The sequence below is a fragment of the Culex quinquefasciatus genome, chromosome 3 (assembly GCF_015732765.1).
Source record: "Culex quinquefasciatus strain JHB chromosome 3, VPISU_Cqui_1.0_pri_paternal, whole genome shotgun sequence".
NCBI classification, from domain to species: domain Eukaryota; kingdom Metazoa; phylum Arthropoda; class Insecta; order Diptera; family Culicidae; genus Culex; species Culex quinquefasciatus.
In genome coordinates, this window is record NC_051863.1 from 2,905,796 (window position 1) to 2,925,540 (window position 19,745).

At 33.7% G+C, this 19,745-nt stretch overlaps 1 protein-coding gene across 1 annotated transcript in view; it reads right to left on the bottom strand.

Moving 5' to 3' along the window:
* Positions 1–19,745, bottom strand: part of LOC6039003 — a 47,498-nt gene that overhangs the window by 26,846 nt on the left and 907 nt on the right. The window contains exons 2-3 of the mRNA XM_038266152.1: positions 15,466–15,597; positions 6,315–6,442 (exon numbers count right to left, since the gene is read on the bottom strand). Coding sequence (XP_038122080.1) covers positions 6,315–6,442; positions 15,466–15,597 — 260 coding nt within the window. The remainder of the gene's footprint in view (positions 1–6,314; positions 6,443–15,465; positions 15,598–19,745) is intronic.

Consider the following 19,745-nt stretch of genomic DNA (forward strand, 5'->3'; position numbering starts at 1 on the left):
ACGTGGCGCATGTGTGGCACAAGATCCCACGTTTGCCACCACCCGTCCTCCCTCGCAGGTCGGTCGGATGCTGCGAATGTTGATGATACCCATCAGCTACAATCGCGCGCGTGTGATAATGGGCCATGAACAAAAAAAAAAGCAAAGCATAACATTAAGCTTGTTTTCTGTTTCGTTGAACAAAGTTGCTCCGAGAGTAGCGAGCGAGCGAGCCAGGTACCTTTTTTTGCGCGTGAAAACCTTGCTCTTTCTCCTTGATAAACACCGTCGGTGGTGTCGTCGCTGCTTCTGCTGCTAATGACACCTCAATTAAACGGTCGCTTTATGCGAATCCACATTTCACTTTCAGTAGCAGCAGTAGCAGTAGCATCATCATCGCCTTCTCTCCCCGAGGGCAAGAGGATTCTCGCGACGACAAGGGACGAGTTGGCCTCCCAGAAGAGATTTTGTGTTGTTTTTGGGTGTGAGAAAATTAGCAAAACGTTGCTGCTACTATACATGTAACAGTAACATGCCTTCCAGTGTGTGAAATTATGGCTAGGATGAGAGTATACCTATAGGTTAACTGCTCTTGACACGTTTTTGTGGGTCGTTTTGGAATGTCAGCCGAGTTGAGTTGTTTTTAAATTGTTGGTTAGTAGGTTACGAATTGTTGCGTAACCGGCGATTGCTTGAGGTTGAAGGATTGGGTCAGTAAATTTGTAGTCAAACAATGATAAAAATTTCCCAACATAATAGGCTTTGCTAAAAAAGATTGTTCTACAAATTTACTGTCAAAATAATTCGAATCCATAATATCATAAAAATTATGATTTGTTTGGTTACGTTAAAGATATCTACGAGAATATTGAAGTAATAAATTTAAATAAAATCAACATCAAGGAATTTTGCAATTCAGACCCGGAATTGAAAACTAACATGAAACAATTAATATTTTTGAAAAACAATTTAAAAAAATAGTAGAACAAAAAAACTTATTTAACAGCAAACATATCTTCAAAAAAAGCTTTTCATCATGTTTTACAAAATTATTCAAAATAAGTATATTACTAAGCGTAACTACCACTTACACACACCACATAGACTTGTAGGCAAAACAAGTCAAAACATACTTTTTCCATAAAGACATCATCATAACACTTCACCCACCGCCAACACCCTCCATCATTTCCACGACGAGTCATTTATAATCTTGTACAGCATCACTTTTCACCTGAATGACTCGACAGTAAAAAAAGCAAAAAGAAAAACAAACTCAACAGTCATGGGAACGAACGTGTGTATGCGATAATTTCACCTTCGGGCGGAAGGAACTCCTCGTTCGGTATAGGCGATAAAAGCTTGCTGCCGAAGCAAAATGACGCGACAGACGCAGTAACCTCTGCCTACTGAATCGTTTGCCCGTGAGTGATACGATTGGAAGGGAGGGAAAAGAGTCGGCTACAGTAGGCTTGGGCTGTATTTATTGTCAACATTTTATCTCAATATTCTCGTTACAATGAAAAATGAACATTTTTTAATATTAAAAAAAAACTTTAAGCAATAAAATTTTAATGCTTAAAACTTCATGATATTTGCCCTTCTGTAAATAAACAGAAAAAAAGCAATCATCCACTAGTTGATTTGATCACGTTATCATTGTCTGGCAAGCAGGAACTCATCGCTCCACACACCATACATTGTCATCGCCGCGCCTGCTGCGGTTTGGAATGTGTTTATTTTTGTTTTCTTCTCTTTCTCTCTTTATTTCGCTCCTTCGATCACGCAGCATCACGTCATCGTCAAGACTTGGATTGCAGCACACCAACCAACAAGTCTGCAGAGACTATTATGCAGAGAGTTTCGGGCTCGGCGCGATTATGCTAATAGAAAATGAAAAGTGAAATTCTGGCTGATGGTGAGATATCCGCTCGAGAGATGACGAAGACGATGGTGATGCTGATGCGTGCGTGAGATTCGAACCGGAGATCATTGAACGCGTTCGCCCGGGAACGATTGGCATTTTGACGGCCACGGGTAATGAACGGGTTCGCACGAGAGGTGAATCACTTTGATTGTTACACAATGTGTGTGTAAACTTTCGATTCAGTGCGAATAAATCACAAAAGCGATTTTTGTTTGTCTGGTACAATTGAAAATTGCGTGCAATACTTTACATGGGATTTTTGTAGAAAATGTAAGTATTTACATACAATCGCGTCAGTAACTTATTAGTTGAGCAATTATCTGGGACTACGTTAAAATAAGATATTTTATTTGGTTCAATCTTTGCACATTCTTTTCATATGTCTCAAGAAGCAATTTTTCACCGTCAATTTTTGATTTTTTGATTTGAGGAATTTCATACAAAATAACTACTTCTGATAGAAAAACGAAAAGAAAGAAAAAGAGTTTCTGTTTTCTGAGTTAAAATATTGCCAAATTGTCAAAATGACCACACTGACCAAAGTTAGCAAAATGCCACAAATGATTAAAATGATCAACATGATCAAAATGATCAAAATGATCAAAATGATCAAAATGATCAAAATGATCAAAATGATCAAAATGATCAAAATGATCAAAATGATCAAAATGATCAAAATGATCAAAATGATCAAAATGATCAAAATGATCAAAATGATCAAAATGATCAAAATGATCAAAATGATCAAAATGATCAAAATGATCAAAATGATCAAAATGATCAAAATGATCAAAATGATCAAAATGATCAAAATGATCAAAATGATCAAAATGATCAAAATGATCAAAATGATCAAAATGATCAAAATGATCAAAATGATCAAAATGATCAAAATGATCAAAATGATCAAAATGATCAAAATGATCAAAATGATCAAAATGATCAAAATGATCAAAATGATCAAAATGATCAAAATGATCAAAATGATCAAAATGATCAAAATGATCAAAATGATCAAAATGATCAAAATGATCAAAATGATCAAAATGATCAAAATGATCAAAATGATCAAAATGATCAAAATGATCAAAATTATCAAAATTATCAAAATTATCAAAATGATCAAAATGATCAAAATTATCAAAATGATCAAAATGATCAAAATGATCAAAATGATCAAAATGATCAAAATGACCAAAATGATCAAAATGTCAAAATGACCAAAATGATCAAAATGTCAAATGACCAAAATGATCAAAATGATCAAGACGATCAAAATGATCAAAATGATCAAAATGATCAAAATGATCAAAATGATCAAAATGTCAAAAATGATCAAAATGACCTAAATGACCAAAATGACCAAAATGACCAAAATGACCAAAATGACCAAAATGATTTTAATTACCAAAATGACCAAAATGACCAAAATGACCAAAATGACCAAAATGACCAAAATGACCAAAATGACCTAAATGACCAAAATGACCAAAATGACCAAAATGACCTAAATGACCAAAATGACCAAAATGACGAAAATGACCAAAATGACCTAAATGACCAAAATGACCAAACTAACCAAAATGACCAAAATGACCAAAATGACCAAAATGACCAAAATGACCTAAATGACCCAAATGACCCAAATGACCAAAATGACCAAAATGACCAAAATGATCAAAATGATCAAAATGATCAAAATGATCAAAATGATCAAAATGATCAAAATGATCAAAATGATCAAAATGATCAAAATGATCAAAATGATCAAAATGATCAAAATGATCAAAATGATCAAAATGATCAAAATGATCAAAATGATCAAAATGATCAAAATGATCAAAATGATCAAAATGATCAAAATGATCAAAATGATCAAAATGATCAAAATGATCAAAATGATCAAAAAGATCAAAATGATCAAAATGATCGAAATGATCAAAATGATCAAAATGATCAAAATGATCAAAATGATCAAAATGATCAAAATGATCAAAATGATCAAAAAGATCAAAATGATCAAAATGATCAAAATGATCAAAATTATCAAAATGATCAAAACGATCAAAATGATCAAAATGATCAAAATTATCAAAACGATCAAAATGATCAAAATGATCCAAACGATCAAAACGATCAAAATGATCAAAATGATCAAAATGATCAAAATGATCAAAATGATCAAAATGATCAAAATGATCAAAATGATCAAAATTTCAAAATGACCAAAATGATCAAAATGATCAAAACGATCAAAATGATCAAAATGATCAAAATGTCAAAAATGATCAAAATGAACAAAATGACCAAAATGACCAAAATGACCAAAATGACCAAAATGACCAAAATGACCAAAATGACCAAAATGACCAAAATGACCAAAATGACCAAAATGACCAAAATGACCAAAATGACCAAAATGACCAAAATGACCAAAATGACCAAAATGACCAAAATGACCGAAATGATCAAAATGATCAAAATGATCAAAATGATCAAAATGATCAAAATGATCAAAATGATCAAAATGATCAAAATGATCAAAATGATCAAAATGATCAAAATGATCAAAATGATCAAAATGATCAAAATGATCAAAATGATCAAAATGATCAAAATGATCAAAATGATCAAAATGATCAAAATGATCAAAATGATCAAAATGATCAAAATGATCAAAATGATCAAAATGATCAAAATGATCAAAATGATCAAAATGATCAAAATGATCAAAATGATCAAAATGATCAAAATAATTAAAATGATCAAAACGATCAAAATGATCAAAACGATCAAAATGATCAAAATGATCAAAATGATCAAAATGATCAAAATGATCAAAATGATCAAAATGATCAAAATGATCAAAATGATCAAAATGATCAAAATGATCAAAATGATCAAAATGATCAAAATGATCAAAATGATCAAAATGATCAAAATGATCAAAATGATCAAAATGATCAAAACGATCAAAACGATCAAAATGATCAAAATGATCAAAATGATCAAAATGATCAAAATGATCAAAATGATCAAAATGATCAAAATGATCAAAATGATCAAAATGATCAAAATGATCAAAATAATCAAAATGATCAAAACGATCAAAATGATCAAAACGATCAAAATGATCAAAATGATCAAAATGATCAAAATGATCAAAATGATCAAAATGATCAAAATGATCAAAATGATCAAAATGATCAAAATGATCAAAATGATCAAAATGACCAAAATGATTTTAATGACCAAAATGACCAAAATGACCAAAATGACCAAAATGACCAAAATGACCAAAATGACCAAAATGACCAAAATGACCAAAATGGCCAAAATGACCGAAATGACCAAAATGACCAAAATGACCAAAATGATCAAAATGATCAAAATGATCAAAATGATCAAAATGATCAAAATGATCAAAATGATCAAAATGATCAAAATGATCAAAATGATCAAAATGATCAAAATGATCAAAATGATCAAAATGATCAAAATGATCAAAATGATCAAAATGATCAAAATGATCAAAATGATCAAAATGATCAAAATGATCAAAATAATCAAAATGATCAAAACGATCAAAATGATCAAAACGATCAAAATGATCAAAATGATCAAAATGATCAAAATGATCAAAATGATCAAAATGATCAAAATGATCAAAATGATCAAAATGATCAAAATGATCAAAATGATCAAAATGATCAAAATGATCAAAATGATCAAAATGATCAAAATGATCAAAATGATCAAAATGATCAAAATGATCAAAACGATCAAAACGATCAAAATGATCAAAATGTCAAAAATGATCAAAATGAACAAAATGACCAAAATGACCAAAATGACCAAAATGACCAAAATGACCAAAATGACCAAAATGACCAAAATGATCAAAATGATCTAAATGACCGAAATTACCAAAATGACGAAAATACGAACACATCTTAGTTATTATTTTTTGTTATTTTAACAACTAATCCGATCATCCCAACAACAGTTGGAGGTATCCTTCCATAACAAAAAATGTTATTCAAAAGTTTTTTTTGGCTTTCAACCAATATCAGACCAATAACAAATTTTGTTATGATAACTGTAATTAATACTGTTATTAAACTGCTTGTTTGAACTTTTTTAAAAGCAATACAACAAAGAAACTATTTGAACATTGATCAACTTTACATCCCCATTTCATCGCGAGATTACATCGAAACCCCTTTTGATATAAATAATATTTCGGTCACCACATTGCATAACCCTGCCACACACAACGAGTAAAGTGAAAGTCCACCATCCTCTCCCATGAACCCATCCGATTCTCGTTTTCCATAAGCAGAGGTTCATCGTCGCGACTACGACGGTCAGGTTATCCCAGAAGTGTGTGGTTTTTTACTCAACTTACCGGCATTTTGGACGCGGGCAGTACGCCGATGTTGTTGACATTGGTCCGGACGTTGAGCGCGCGCCTTTTGCTGCCCTCGACGTTGCCCAGCGATTCGGCCAGCCCGAGCTCATCACCTAGGCTGAAACCTGCAAGCCAAAGAGAGAGAAACGTTGGTGATGATGATGGCAACACGGCGAATGTTTAGCAGACAAACTGGCGATACTGCTGTATCACGTGGAAAAGCGACTGGAAATGTTTATTTTTCATCGCCAAATGATAACAAATTTGCTCACAAAGCGGAGGCAAGAAAAACGTAGCAAATAAATACTGAATTGTTTGTACAAGCAAAACCAAATTATCTAATTATATATTCTGCTAAAACTTTGAATGAGAGATTGCTGGGAAAATTTAAATTTTACTGAAATTATTTTGATAGTCAACAGATCCAAAAGACAATGAATATTCATGCTTTTGATCCGATTCGTGCCAATAATGCAATGAATTTCCATTTTAATCCATAATGATTATTTGCGATATCTGCACCGTCATCGCGACGCGGTGAAAGCTGACGCATCTCTGCGGAAATCGCTGGCTGGCTGCATAATTACCATAAGTTATCTTCACGGTTCATCCGTCGTTGAGCAGCTGTCGCAAATGTTGGCCATAGGCCTCGGCCCAAGACCCTAATTATCAACCGTAATGCATCTAATCAAGCGTAGTAAATCATACTGGAGCCTAGTGTCGAGTGTCAAGACCTGCGAAACACATTAGGTATGTGCGACATTGAGGGTGCCTCCTCGTGCAAGATTTATGCAAAGTCGCTTCGAGTCCTCTTGTCACGGATATTAATCTGTCGTGTGTCGTGTGGAAATGAGTTGTCCCAGCGTCACCCAGGACTACGAGTAATAACGCTTTGCCCTTTACTCCGCATCACACTACAAACGCCATACAAAAGTTAGGTTACGGCGCTGGAATTTGATGGTTATTGACACGGTCTTTGTCACTCCGCACCGACCGACCAACTCATGAAAATTGCTGGATGGTGGAAAACATGCTGAGTATAAGCACGAAATCGAGTAAAACCAGCGTAGCGGTTGTTATCGTAAATTCTAATCGCACTCCTTGCGAAACAATTACGATTATGAGTGGTCGCTGGTGGTGGTCGGTTTTTGTGGCTCATAAGCGACACTATCGGGGACATTGGGGGAAATTTCGGGTGAGTTTGGACAAAATTGAACGTATCCAAAATTGTTCAGATTAGAAAAAAAACTAGAATAACAAATATCTTTTCATATAAATGTTATAAAAGTAGTAATTATCACTGTTCTCCTCTCGCCACTTGTGTGCTATCCTGTGCAAAATTAAATTAGAAATCGAAAAATTTCGACGGTTTGGTTCGAACGCGAATCAGTTCAATACGGAGCGTCGGATCGAGGTGCTCTTTGCAGCGTTGGGTTCGTATACGTTCAAAGAAGGTTCTTATGCCAAAAAGTGACAACTTTGGCCGCTCTGGAACGTAAAATCTAATTTAGATCACAGGAGGCTGAATAAGCACACAAACTAAAAATGTCAAGAAACGAAAGAAAAAACAAGACGAAGTTTGTCGGGTTGAGCTTGTATTATAAATAAATGAATGTATAATATTGTTCGAAAAATTTTCTCTTCTTGTAATAATTCATACGTTCAGCAAGCTGCTTATTTTATACAGAATGCAAAAACTGAAATAAAAATCATATTTTCCTTTGCAGTTAAATTTTTCAAATCACTGAACCGCCCATGTTCGCTTCAATGTCCCATATGCAAAAACAGCAAGCTAAGAAAAATGCAAAACAAGGTTGGCCCTATTTTTATCATCAAAAATTTCAATTTTTGATAGAACATGCTATGAAGGGAATTTGGACATGGCTTGTGGGGTAATTTGGGCATACCTGAAAGTCTACCTGACAGGCAAAAAAATACCTTTCATGGTTGGTTGAATTTTTAAATGGATTTAGATAAATTTGGATAAACGTAAAAACACTCAAAAGTAATGAAAGCAATGAGAACTTTCACAAAACCCCATTTAATTTAGATAAATGTATTGCAAAATTCAAATGGATGAAGATCTGATTGCTGCACATCTGGAGTTCAACTAGACTCTTTTGTTGATTGTTTTTAATCAATTAATTAATATGAAATTGCTAATGCTAGATTAGAATAATACTTAAATTTAAAGAGCTACGAAATGTAAAATTAAAAAATAATCGTTTCAGGTTAATTAGTTCTCCATAGAAATTGGCGAAACGATACAAAACAATAAAAACTAAACTTGTACCTAAACCAGAATCAATGTTCAAATCATGTCAGAATGAATGATTAAATTATTTATGCTGCACTGAACTCTTTGTTATCATCCTATTTAATTATAATTCTATCACAAAATCATTATTCAAAAAAAATATGGAAAATTTGCTCAACTTTTTGAAAATTAAATATTTTTGTCATGGGTTGCTTTTGGCGCTATCATTTTTTTAATTTCGATCTACAAATTCCAACAAATAGGGAACTATACCCTTTCTCAGCCTATTTCTATTATCGGCCTATCAGCACTTTGATCATGAATTACAGCTTTCATAAAGTGTTTTTGACTGTTCCAAAGTAATGAATAGCTCAAATAAAAGTGAGCAAGAAACTCTCCATTGTTGAAACATCTGAAAATGTTGATTTAATAGCGGAAAACGGAAAAGTGATGAGAATTGGTCGAACGGCTTAGAATGGGCATATTTCCCCTAGATAACGCTGCACTTTTTAAAAATAACATCACTATCGATTGAAAATTTGATTAAATTTTTTTAGTCAAACTCTATGTTCGCCTTTCAAAAATTTAAAAAATATGTGTTCTGCAATAACAAAATTTGAATTAAAAAAAAAAACAAAAATACCGAAAGAAAAATATTATTTCCCCCTGATGTTCAACCTAATATTGAAGGAGGGGAGCAATTCTCTACGAAATCGGTGTTTTTTCTTATATTTTAATTTATGTATTTTTTAATCCGACTGAAACTTTTTTGGTGCCTTCGGTATGCCCAAAGAAGCCATTTTTCATCATTAGTTTGTCCATATAATTTTCCATACAAATTTGGCAGCTGGCCATACAAAAATGATGTATGAAAATTCAACAATCTGTATCTTTTGAAGGAATTTTTTGACTTTCGACTTCATTTTTCGATCAAAAATCAAATTTGCAATCAAAAAGTACCTCAGTGAAATTTTGATAAAGTTAAATCCATTTTTAGGTGACTTTTTGAAAATAGTCGCAGTTGGGGGAAATCTACTTGACCGAAATGTCAAGCTCATTTATGTGTTTATCCTTACAGCTTTTTATCGGTCTAATGGCCGAGTGGGCTAAGGCGCCAGTCCTTACTGTTGGTGCTGGGTTTGAATCCCGTCAGTTGCAACTTTTTTTTGTGTTTGCAAAAAATTTACATGCGATGTGTAATATTAAGTGTTTATTTTGACGAAGGTGATGTGCATGCTTTTGCATGCGATTTTACCATCGGATTTTTTGCTGTGTTGTCTTCGTGATGTGACTTATGGACTTCATTTTTGGTTCATTGGATATTTTTAATTGTAATATAAGTTATCTGATCTGATTTTGCAATGTAAAAAAACTCATTGTTTGTGCGCTTTCCTTCAGCAGTTCATCATCGTCAAATGCACCATAAAAATCCCGTTAATGTCAAAATCAAACAATCACTGAGAGCCCTTAAAAGCACATGTTTCACTCACTGTCCAAGCATGAAAAGGTCCAGCGAAACAAAACTCACCCCAACAAAGTACAAGAACAACCATTAAAGAGACGCTCCCAGCTGTGTAACAAACAAACTCACCCCCTCCCTTTTCAAAGACTTTGCGGAAAAACAAACACACCCAACCCAACAGTCAGGTGTACTTAAAGACTCGACTGAAGCATGGAGGCAAAAAAAAAGGTGGTCGAAACATTTAAAAGCATGATTTAACTTTATGCTCGCATCTTTGTAATTACGCGCCATTAAGATTAAGATGCGCGCGAGACCATCAAATTTTAGTACAAACCAAAACCACTCCAGCTGATGTAAACCACGTCTTTTATAACACACTAAACGTGAGTGACTCCCCTAGGGCTGGCGGTGGGAACAAGTGTGATGTAATTAAATGTTCCACTTTAGCTAGTTCGGTAATCCAGTGCCAATGCAAATCCGATCAAAGTTAATCAAATAATAATGGCAATAATAATTGAATTGCCACCCGGCAGCGGCGTTCATGCCCAAAAGCTGTTTGCAAATTCAGAGAAGATCGATCGCAAACAAACGCGCTCCAGTCAATAGAGTTGAGTTTTGAAGTCCCTGCTTAATTATTTCGCATGAGGGCGCTTTTGGGGTGAAACCATTGGTAACCGATATTCAATTATGAAACTGGCGATGATAAGCACTTCCATGTAGTTGACCAGGGTGCGACCATCTGCCATTTCCTCTTGAAAGCCTTCGGAAAACCACACACTTCTGGTTGGTGCGGTTTTCCGCGGGGATGGTGGGCTATATTCCGCTAATTAAATTCAATATATGTATGCGAAATATTTGCGGATCACTGGCTAAGCCAGCCCGATGGGACGGTGGAAACGGACGTTGGGGGGGAAGGGTAATTAACCCAAGGGAAATGAAATGCGGACATGGCACGAAATGAGGCTTTTCCGGGGATCAGCGGAAATTCAGTGAATACAATAAAGTATCATCCGGGATGTTGAATTTAGTATCACGTTGAATTTATTAAAATTTAATATACACAGCGTGTAAAAAATGGGCAATGCCGTCCAAAAACCGGATTTACCTGTTTTTTTATTTGGCGAAACTTGTGGGAGTCTTCTCTAACACGAAAACAGGAATTTTATATCATTAGAAATATTTTTTTTTTTCATCGTGTTACTAGCCCAAGTAACATTTTTTTCCAGGAGTTCTACAAGAGCTCTTCAAGATAGCTACAGCATAGCAGTTTGGACCACGGTAGGATAAAACTCTATTCAAGTACTCTTCCAAACTCCTGAAGAAGTTTTGAAGAGAATTTTATCCTACCGCGGTCAAAACTGCTATGCTGTAGCTATCTTGAAGAGCTCTTGTAGAACTCCTGAAAAAATGTTACTTGGCGTCATCCATAAAATATGTTACACTAAAATCAGCCAAAATTAACACTTTGTCACGCTGGCTCAAAGCTCCCCTCAACCCCCGCCCCCTAGAGCGTAACTTATTTTATGGATGACGCCCTACTTACTTTTCCTGTCATTTTTGAACAACGAAACGGCCTTCTTCTCTCTACTACGAAAAGGTGAACTTTTCAGTACTTGCATCCAAAAGTAAAACTCTGGACTTTTTTTTTGATAAGGTCCAACAAACAAACGTAAACATTGAGTATACACCCCTCAAACTTTATGTCAATGTCCATCGGAGTAAGCGAGATACACTCAATGTTTACATTTTATTATAGGACCTTATCAAAAACAAGTCCAGAACTTTTCAATATTGTCCTGATTTAAACGATGAATTGAATTGAATACCATGTGGTTTTTGACTGAAAATTCCATTCAAATGGTGTTTTTCGGTTTTTGCAAAAAAAAATTGTATGCAACTCGTTGCAAAAAAAAGTTTTTTTTCAGCACTCGTCGTAAAGGAAATTACAAGTCACCAATAAAGCATTTTCATGTTTTTTTTCTGTTAAATGCATAATACACCAGTACAGTTGTTTTGCAATCTTTTGTTCAAAATAAAATTTAATTTTAACGATCCCATTTTATTGATATCTACTGCAGTACATAAATTGCCTATGCCTTTTCTTATCTAGGGTGTCCAATTTTCGCGGGTTTTGAATTTCCCGGGAAACGGGAAAATATTTTTTAAATCCCGGGAAATTTTTAATCCGTAATAAAATCTATGTTTTCATTATTTCTGGATTTTTTGAAAAGGTCAATAAACCAAATTTCAGTTTTTGCTTTTGGGTGTTTTTAGAACCACCTTGAGTCAGGGGTATTGAAAAACACCCAAAAAGCAAAAACTGAAAATTTGGTTAATTGGTCCTTTTCAAAAAACTTCAGATTTGTTCATAGAATTAGCTCAATACGGTTAATTGGTGATTATCTTTACTTTAATTTGAACAAGAACAGCAGTTTTTAGTTATTTTAAACAATATTAAAAAAATATTTACAAAAAATGTTTTTTTTGTTCTTTGTTATGCTGTGGAATTTAATCAATCATAATTTTTAATCCAATGTGATTCAAATTATTTCATATGCATAATTCTTAATAATATATTTCTTAAATGTTTTATATGAAATGACTACAAAAGCTATAGCTATACAAAAAATCATTGAAACTGTAAAAAAAACAAAAAAACAAAAACAAATAAAATGAAACCATCCAATGTAAAATTTTAGAAAAGTTTAGAATTTCATGTTTTATATAAAACATATTTTAAACACCTTCTTTAAGTCTCTACCGACAACTTGGGAAAATCTTGACTGCAGTCTGAATAGGTACAAGTTATTTTAGAGCAATAAATTTGAAAATTTGTGTACTAATTGTTTTGTTAATTAAAAAAATATCAGAAAATTTTGCTGTCTGCCGATGTTTGATGAAAAATTATCAAATATGATTTTCTCTGAGTTTAAAATCATCATTAAATATTAATATTTAGAAAAACAAAAAAAAAATCAATTAAAAATATTTGAAGCGCTAGGCATTTTGCGGATCCGTAAAAGAAAATTTTAATAATTTTCCCAAAGAAATGTTGATATATGCCAAATACAAATTTGATGATGCTATAAAACTGTTATCGATTACTAAGTATTCAACTGTTCATCTATTTCCACAACTTTATCTGAGTTTACAGATCTTTAAAACATGGGAATTCCCGGGACAAAATATCAAAAATCCCGGGATTCGGGAATTCCCGGTTTAGGGAAAATCCCGGGAATTCGACCAGCCGAATTCCTGTTCGAATAAAACTTTCAGGGCTGATTTTTAGCCAATTTAAAACTAATTTTCCGTAAAAAATAGAAGATATTTCTTTTGAAATCTAGAGTTGGTGTCATTTTATCGTATTTTTATTTAGTTAATTAAAACCTAACTAACCATCCCGTAACCTTAAAATTAAAGTTTCTTTGAATATGCATGAAGCGTGCGCATTTTTAAATGATCAACAATAGATATGGTTGGAGTCATTTTAATCTTTTCAAGAGTAAAATTTTAGGAAAGATTGCACGATTTCACATGTTTCCTTTACTGATGTTTTTATTTTTGCATTGATTTTTTACTAAGCTTCAAATAGATACGTTTATTTAAAACTATATTTTGACGAATCAAAATTTTCTTTTAGATTTGATATTAAAAATTATATTTTTAGCCGTTAATTTTCGTATTAGGCCACTGCAAAAACCTTTGTAAGTTTTCACACCTTTCAAAAAAAAAAAAGAGGGTGAAATATAATTGACACATTCCAGCATTGCAACGTCACGATTTGGTTTTCACTTTTTTCCATAATAGGTCTCGTATGATATCAAAACCATTCTAAAACTTAAATGTTATTACAGATTCGGATTAAAATTGAACTTTCTACAATTTGTGATTATTGAAAACAAATTTTAAGACTAACTTTTAATTTGCCACATCGCATACTCCGTGACGTTACAACGGAGTGAGAACTAGTGAAATTTCAATCCTTATTGTTTTCTTACAAAATTAGAACTCATGTTTTAGTTATGATAAACATTTGTCATTTTTAATCCAGCAGCGATTGATGACTGGACCAATAAAAAACGAATAAATATTTAAAATGATGGCCTATCAGCCAAAACCGTGTCGTTTTTTTCGCTGGAAATTTTGTCAGTTGCTTAAAAATGAATATTCAATAAAAAAATACTTTTGATCAACATGCACACTTTTAGGTAATTTTCAAATTTTGCATTTTGGAACCACGGATCAGAAAAATATGTAAAGTTTTCTAAAATCATGTAGATAATGAAAAATTTAGGTAAAAGCTTTATACATTGGGCAATTTTCACATACAAAGAAATAAAAAATACTTAGTTGAAATTTGATTGAAAAAAAAGTTCTAAAGCTCATGTGTACCACATACTTTGATTAAATTTAGCATCGATTTTTCATATTTAATGTAATGATAAAACAAAATCAATGATTCAATGATTGTATATCAAAGGATGCATCATAATGTCATATGAATAATTTGAAACAAAATAAAATGAAACAAATTTATATTTGAGCAAAAAAGTCTAAAAGGTGGACTCATTCGACACTGTCTCCATAAATTTTGATGCCAATGTTCGTTAAATTTAATACATATGGGGTTTTTTGTATTGAAGGACACTTGTCCATGATAATTATGATGGTGGCATGAGCATAATTTTCCAAATAAAATTAACGACTTCAAACACCTAAATGCTTATACAGCTAGAATATTTTTCCAAAATAACCCCAACACATTTGGCGACAATTTGCTGACCCGAAACATCCGCTGACTCCGCCAGCCTTCATTATTGAAATCAAAATTCGCCAACATCTGCAAATAGATCACCACCCTCACCACGGTCCGCGTGTGGTCCCAAAACATTTCTCATGTCAAGTGGGGGGCTGGCCAACCGCACCCATCACACACATCAGGTGGGTCAGGAAAATCCACCGCAATAACACCTCATCATACCGACCGTACCACCGTTCTTTTTCAAGCGTGGAGGGGGGGGTGAAGATTTATTACGCACGAATAATTTCTCTACGCGGCGTGGCGCGAGAGTTATCTCAGCAGACAGACGGAGAAGGGTCGGCTGATGTATGTTCGGTACCCCTAATGTTACTGATTGCTGGATTGGCATAAATCACAGGGAAACTCAAGCGAAAGTTTGCACCTTTTTTCGGGGTTGTGGAAGGACTAGATAGATTTTTTTTTCAAACAGTTTTGGATTTCTTGGGAATCTTGAGACAAAATGGAAATTAATACAATTTCACAGTGGCACAAACCCCACTGTACTCGTCACATCATACGACAAGTCTCAACTTATCACTGCGAACGTGCTCAGAATATCTAACCGGCCAATCTCTCTCTCCGGAGATGCTTAAAAACTAAGTAAGTGTACACTGTAAATGATCTTTACCTAGCCCAAAGTGTGCTTTGACGCCCCCGAGGTTCCGCACTCGAAACAGGCCGGACTTTTTGAACGCACAATTTAGTATGAACCCAAAGTCGGAGTCTAGCACACAGGTACTTTCTAACTGTCTGATTGTGCCTAAAAGAGGGGGAGAAAAGAAGAGAAAGAAAGAGGGTTTGATTTAATTATCACGTGGTGGAGGAGGAGGGGCTTTTTTTTTTGGGTAGGTGGGAAGGTTGGCACGTTACTTCCTGCCTTCACTCAGTTCCATGAAGGGGGTGCCGGGACCAAGGATTAGTTGGATGATAAATGGAAAGGTTAGAAGTGCCCTGGAGTTTAGCTTCTGCTTCCTTAGATTAGGTAAAAACACACGAAGATTGCCGCTAGACACACCCCTAAAGTATGCAACGTTTCTAGTGAAGAACCAAGCGTCTCCTTTGACTTCCAAGTTGTGACCTTATTCCAGAACACACAAAAAAAACAGACATTGCTGAGCATTTAATATAGTTGTTAATTACCACACACTATAATTAGGCTGACGAAAAAAATCCACCGAATGCAAGCCATGTAATCAGAGATTCGGTTTTATTCTGACTGTAATAATTGCACGCATTTATTACAGAGTTCTACCACCGCAAAACAGTGTGATATGTGTGTGTGTACTTGTGTATGTGCGAAAAAAACTCTTTGTGCAATTGTGAACCATTTTGTTTACCACAAATCCCGTTAATAACAATCACGCAAAAAGATCCAAACCACAAATAATGTCCTCTGTCTGGTAGACCAATGACACAAACCCCAGAAATTGTCAATGACACGCACAATCTTAAAGACAACCCAGCTTGACAAATTGCTAGTTTCACGCTTTAATCCCAATGCTGGGTTTCCATTTCTCATCCCGTGACTAGAGGGGAAAAAATTACAACTATTGTAGAAACAAACAAAACAACAAATTACACTTTTAGCCACCACATAATTGCCGAAAACCGTCACCACAAAATTGTTAGCTACCGTGTAGGAAAATAGTTAAGGAAAGTAAAATAGAAGGTGTTAGGAGAAGAAAAGCTTTGAATGACGAAGCAGGCGGAAATTCCCACCGTCTTTTTTTTTTTGCAACTAAATGGATGTCTTTTTTCGGATGTCTTTTTTACCTTGCCATGCATTTATCTTCAACTTTTTGTACATGCACATTTGTTTCTAGAATATTGTTATTTTTTTCGCTGCTTATTCTCCCATGAATCTGAATCTTAGTTTTGTACAACACGTTATTCCTGTGAGTGAAGTGTGTGTGAGTGAAGTTTTCAGCGGTGGTATTATAAATTCTGTAATATTATTAATATTTAACGAAACTTTTCGTAAAAGCGAGCTCGCGGGTTTTTTTTTTGAAAAATGCAAAAAATGTTAACGGGCTCAAAACTAACAAATACCAAAACGCACCGATTTTACGGGCTAAATCCCATTTAAAATTCAAAGTCAAAACGCCAGGTCCGGTCATGTTTGGAATTGAAGCTCAGTACACCTAGATGTTCCTGCCCTGAAATGCCCGTAAAATTAGACCATTTTGTTACATCCTACTACAGGTAAAAATATGTAATTTTCACGGAGACCACAATCCGAAAACACAAAATTTCACGGAAATTTCACAGAGCTTGAAAATGTTAAAACAACTTTAGCAACTCTCTACGAAATCGGCCGATTTCAACCATTTTTATTTTTTGTATTTTTTTATTTGACTTAAACTTTGTGGGGGCCTTCCCTATGACCAAATAAACTATTTTGTGCGATTGATTCATCCATACAAGTCTCCATACAATTTTTGCTGCTGTGCATGCAAAAATTGTATGTAAATATTCAAACAACTGTAACTTTGAGTGAATTTTCTGATCAATTTGGTGTCTTCGGCAAAGTTGTAGGTATTTATGAGGACTTTTGAGAAAAAAATAGGTACACGGAAAAAAAATTGCAGATTTTTTAATCAACTTTTTTTTCCAGTAAAACTCAATTTCCCAAAATACGTATTTTTTTGATTTTCGAGATTTTTTGAAATGTTTTAGGGGACAAAAATCCGCAACTTTTGAGCCATAGAGAAACATGGTCAAAAATCTGCCGCCGTTCTATGATTTTTGGAAAAAATAGTGATTTTGGAAAAAATCGAAGTTTTATGCAAAACAACTTTAACATTATTTTTAATGCAAAATTGAATTTGTAATCGAAAAGTACTTTACATTTTTTTTATAAATGGCTCCGTTTTCAAGATATAGCCACCGAAATTTTGATTTTAGCGAATTTTTTGCAGTTTGTCAATTTTTAAAAATAGTGACCATGAGTGACCATTACTAAAAATATTTGTTTGAAAAGTTCAGAAAAATTGCTATAAAATTGTCTAAGAGACATTGAAGATTGGACCTCGGGTTGCTGAGATAGAACCGCTTTAAGAAAAAGAAACACGAAATTGAAGTTTTCTTAATCTCACCAAAACAACCCAGCATTTTCTAATGACGATATCTCAGCATCTAATGGTCCGATTTTCAATGATAATATATGAAACATTTGTGAAATTTTCCGATCTTTTTGAAAAAAATATTTTATTTTTTTAATCAAGACTAACATTTTAAAAGGGCCGAACATTGAATATTACGCCCATTTAAAATGCTAATCCTGATTTAAAAAAAATCAAAATATTTTTTTCGAAAAGATCGGAAAATTTTACGAATGTTGCATGCATTAACATTGAAAATCAGACCATTAGTTGCTGAGATATCGTCATTAGAAAATGGTGGGTTGTTTTGGTGAGATTTAGAAAACTTCAATTTTCGTGTTTCTTTTTCTTAAAGCGGCTCTATCTTCAATGTCTCTTAGACAATTTTATAGCAAATTTTCTGAACTTTTCAAAAAAATATTTCTAGAAATATTCACTCATGGTCACTATTTTAAAAATCGAAAAACTGCAAATATTTCGCTAAAATCGAACTTTCGGTGGATATATCTTGAAAAGGAGCCCTTTATCAAAAATCTGTAAAGTACTTTTCGATTGCAAATTCATTTTTGCATTAAAAAATAATGTTAAATTTGTTTTTGCATGAAACTTCGATTTTTCCCAAAAATCACATTTTTTTTTCAAAAAATCATAACTCAGCACCAGATTTTTTGACCATGTTTCTCAATGGCTCAAAAGTTGCGGATTTTTGTCCCCTAAAACATATCAAAAAATCTCGAAAATAAAAAAAAATACACCCAAAGGAAAAATATATCTCAAAATCTGCAACAGTGGATTTGCTGCAGATTTTTGCAGCAAGCCCGTAGATCATTTTTGTCCGCGTGTAAACATTTCTGCGATCTGCAGTTCTCACCAACACATATAATGCTGGCCCGTCCCTGAGCAACACTTCAGAGAGAAGATTATGTTGGTGCTCTTTCAATCTCATTTCATCAAGCGTCCATAGCGTGGAGGTAGCGTGTCGGATCAATAACCAAGAAGTTGGTGGTTCAATCCTCGTTCTGTTAATGTTTTTTTGTGAAATACAATCAAAAATCTGTCGGTAATGTCGATAAATGTCGGTAACGGGCAAAAATTTCATACCCCTATATCGCAAAAATGCATGAGGACAGTTTTCATGCAGATAATGATATACTTTCATGCCGCCATGTATCACAATCATGCGACCGCCGGTTGGGTGTACGTATTTTGGGAAATTCAGTTTTAGTAAAAAAAAAATTGATAAAAAAATCTGCATTTTTTTCCGTATACCTATTTTTTCTCAAAAGTCCTTAACAATACCTACAACTTTGCCGAAGACACCAAATTGATCAGAAAATTCACTCAAAAGTTACAGCTGTTTGAATATTTACATACCATTTTTGTATGGACAGCAGCCAAAATTGTATGGAGACTTGTATGGGTGAACCAATGACGCAAAATAGCTTATTTGGTCATAGGGAAGGCCCCCACAAAGTTCGAGCCAAATAAAAAAATACAAATAAAATTCATTTCCGGTTTTGGTAGAGAATTGCTCACTTGTAGAATCATAGTTAACGAGAAAGGTTTTTGTAAATTTAGAAAAAAAAAAACAGATAGATATTAAGAAAAAATATTGTTTCTGTCCATAAATACTAAATAAATCAAAATATCAAATATGAAGTTTTTTTTTATATCATTCAAAGTAAAAAGTATCAATTGTTGATTTACACATTTTTACAGTTAAGGAGCTATTACACTACGGCTAACAAACAAACAAACACGCACTTTTTGATAGTTTGCCAGTTTGCCTGCTTTGTTTGTTTGCCTA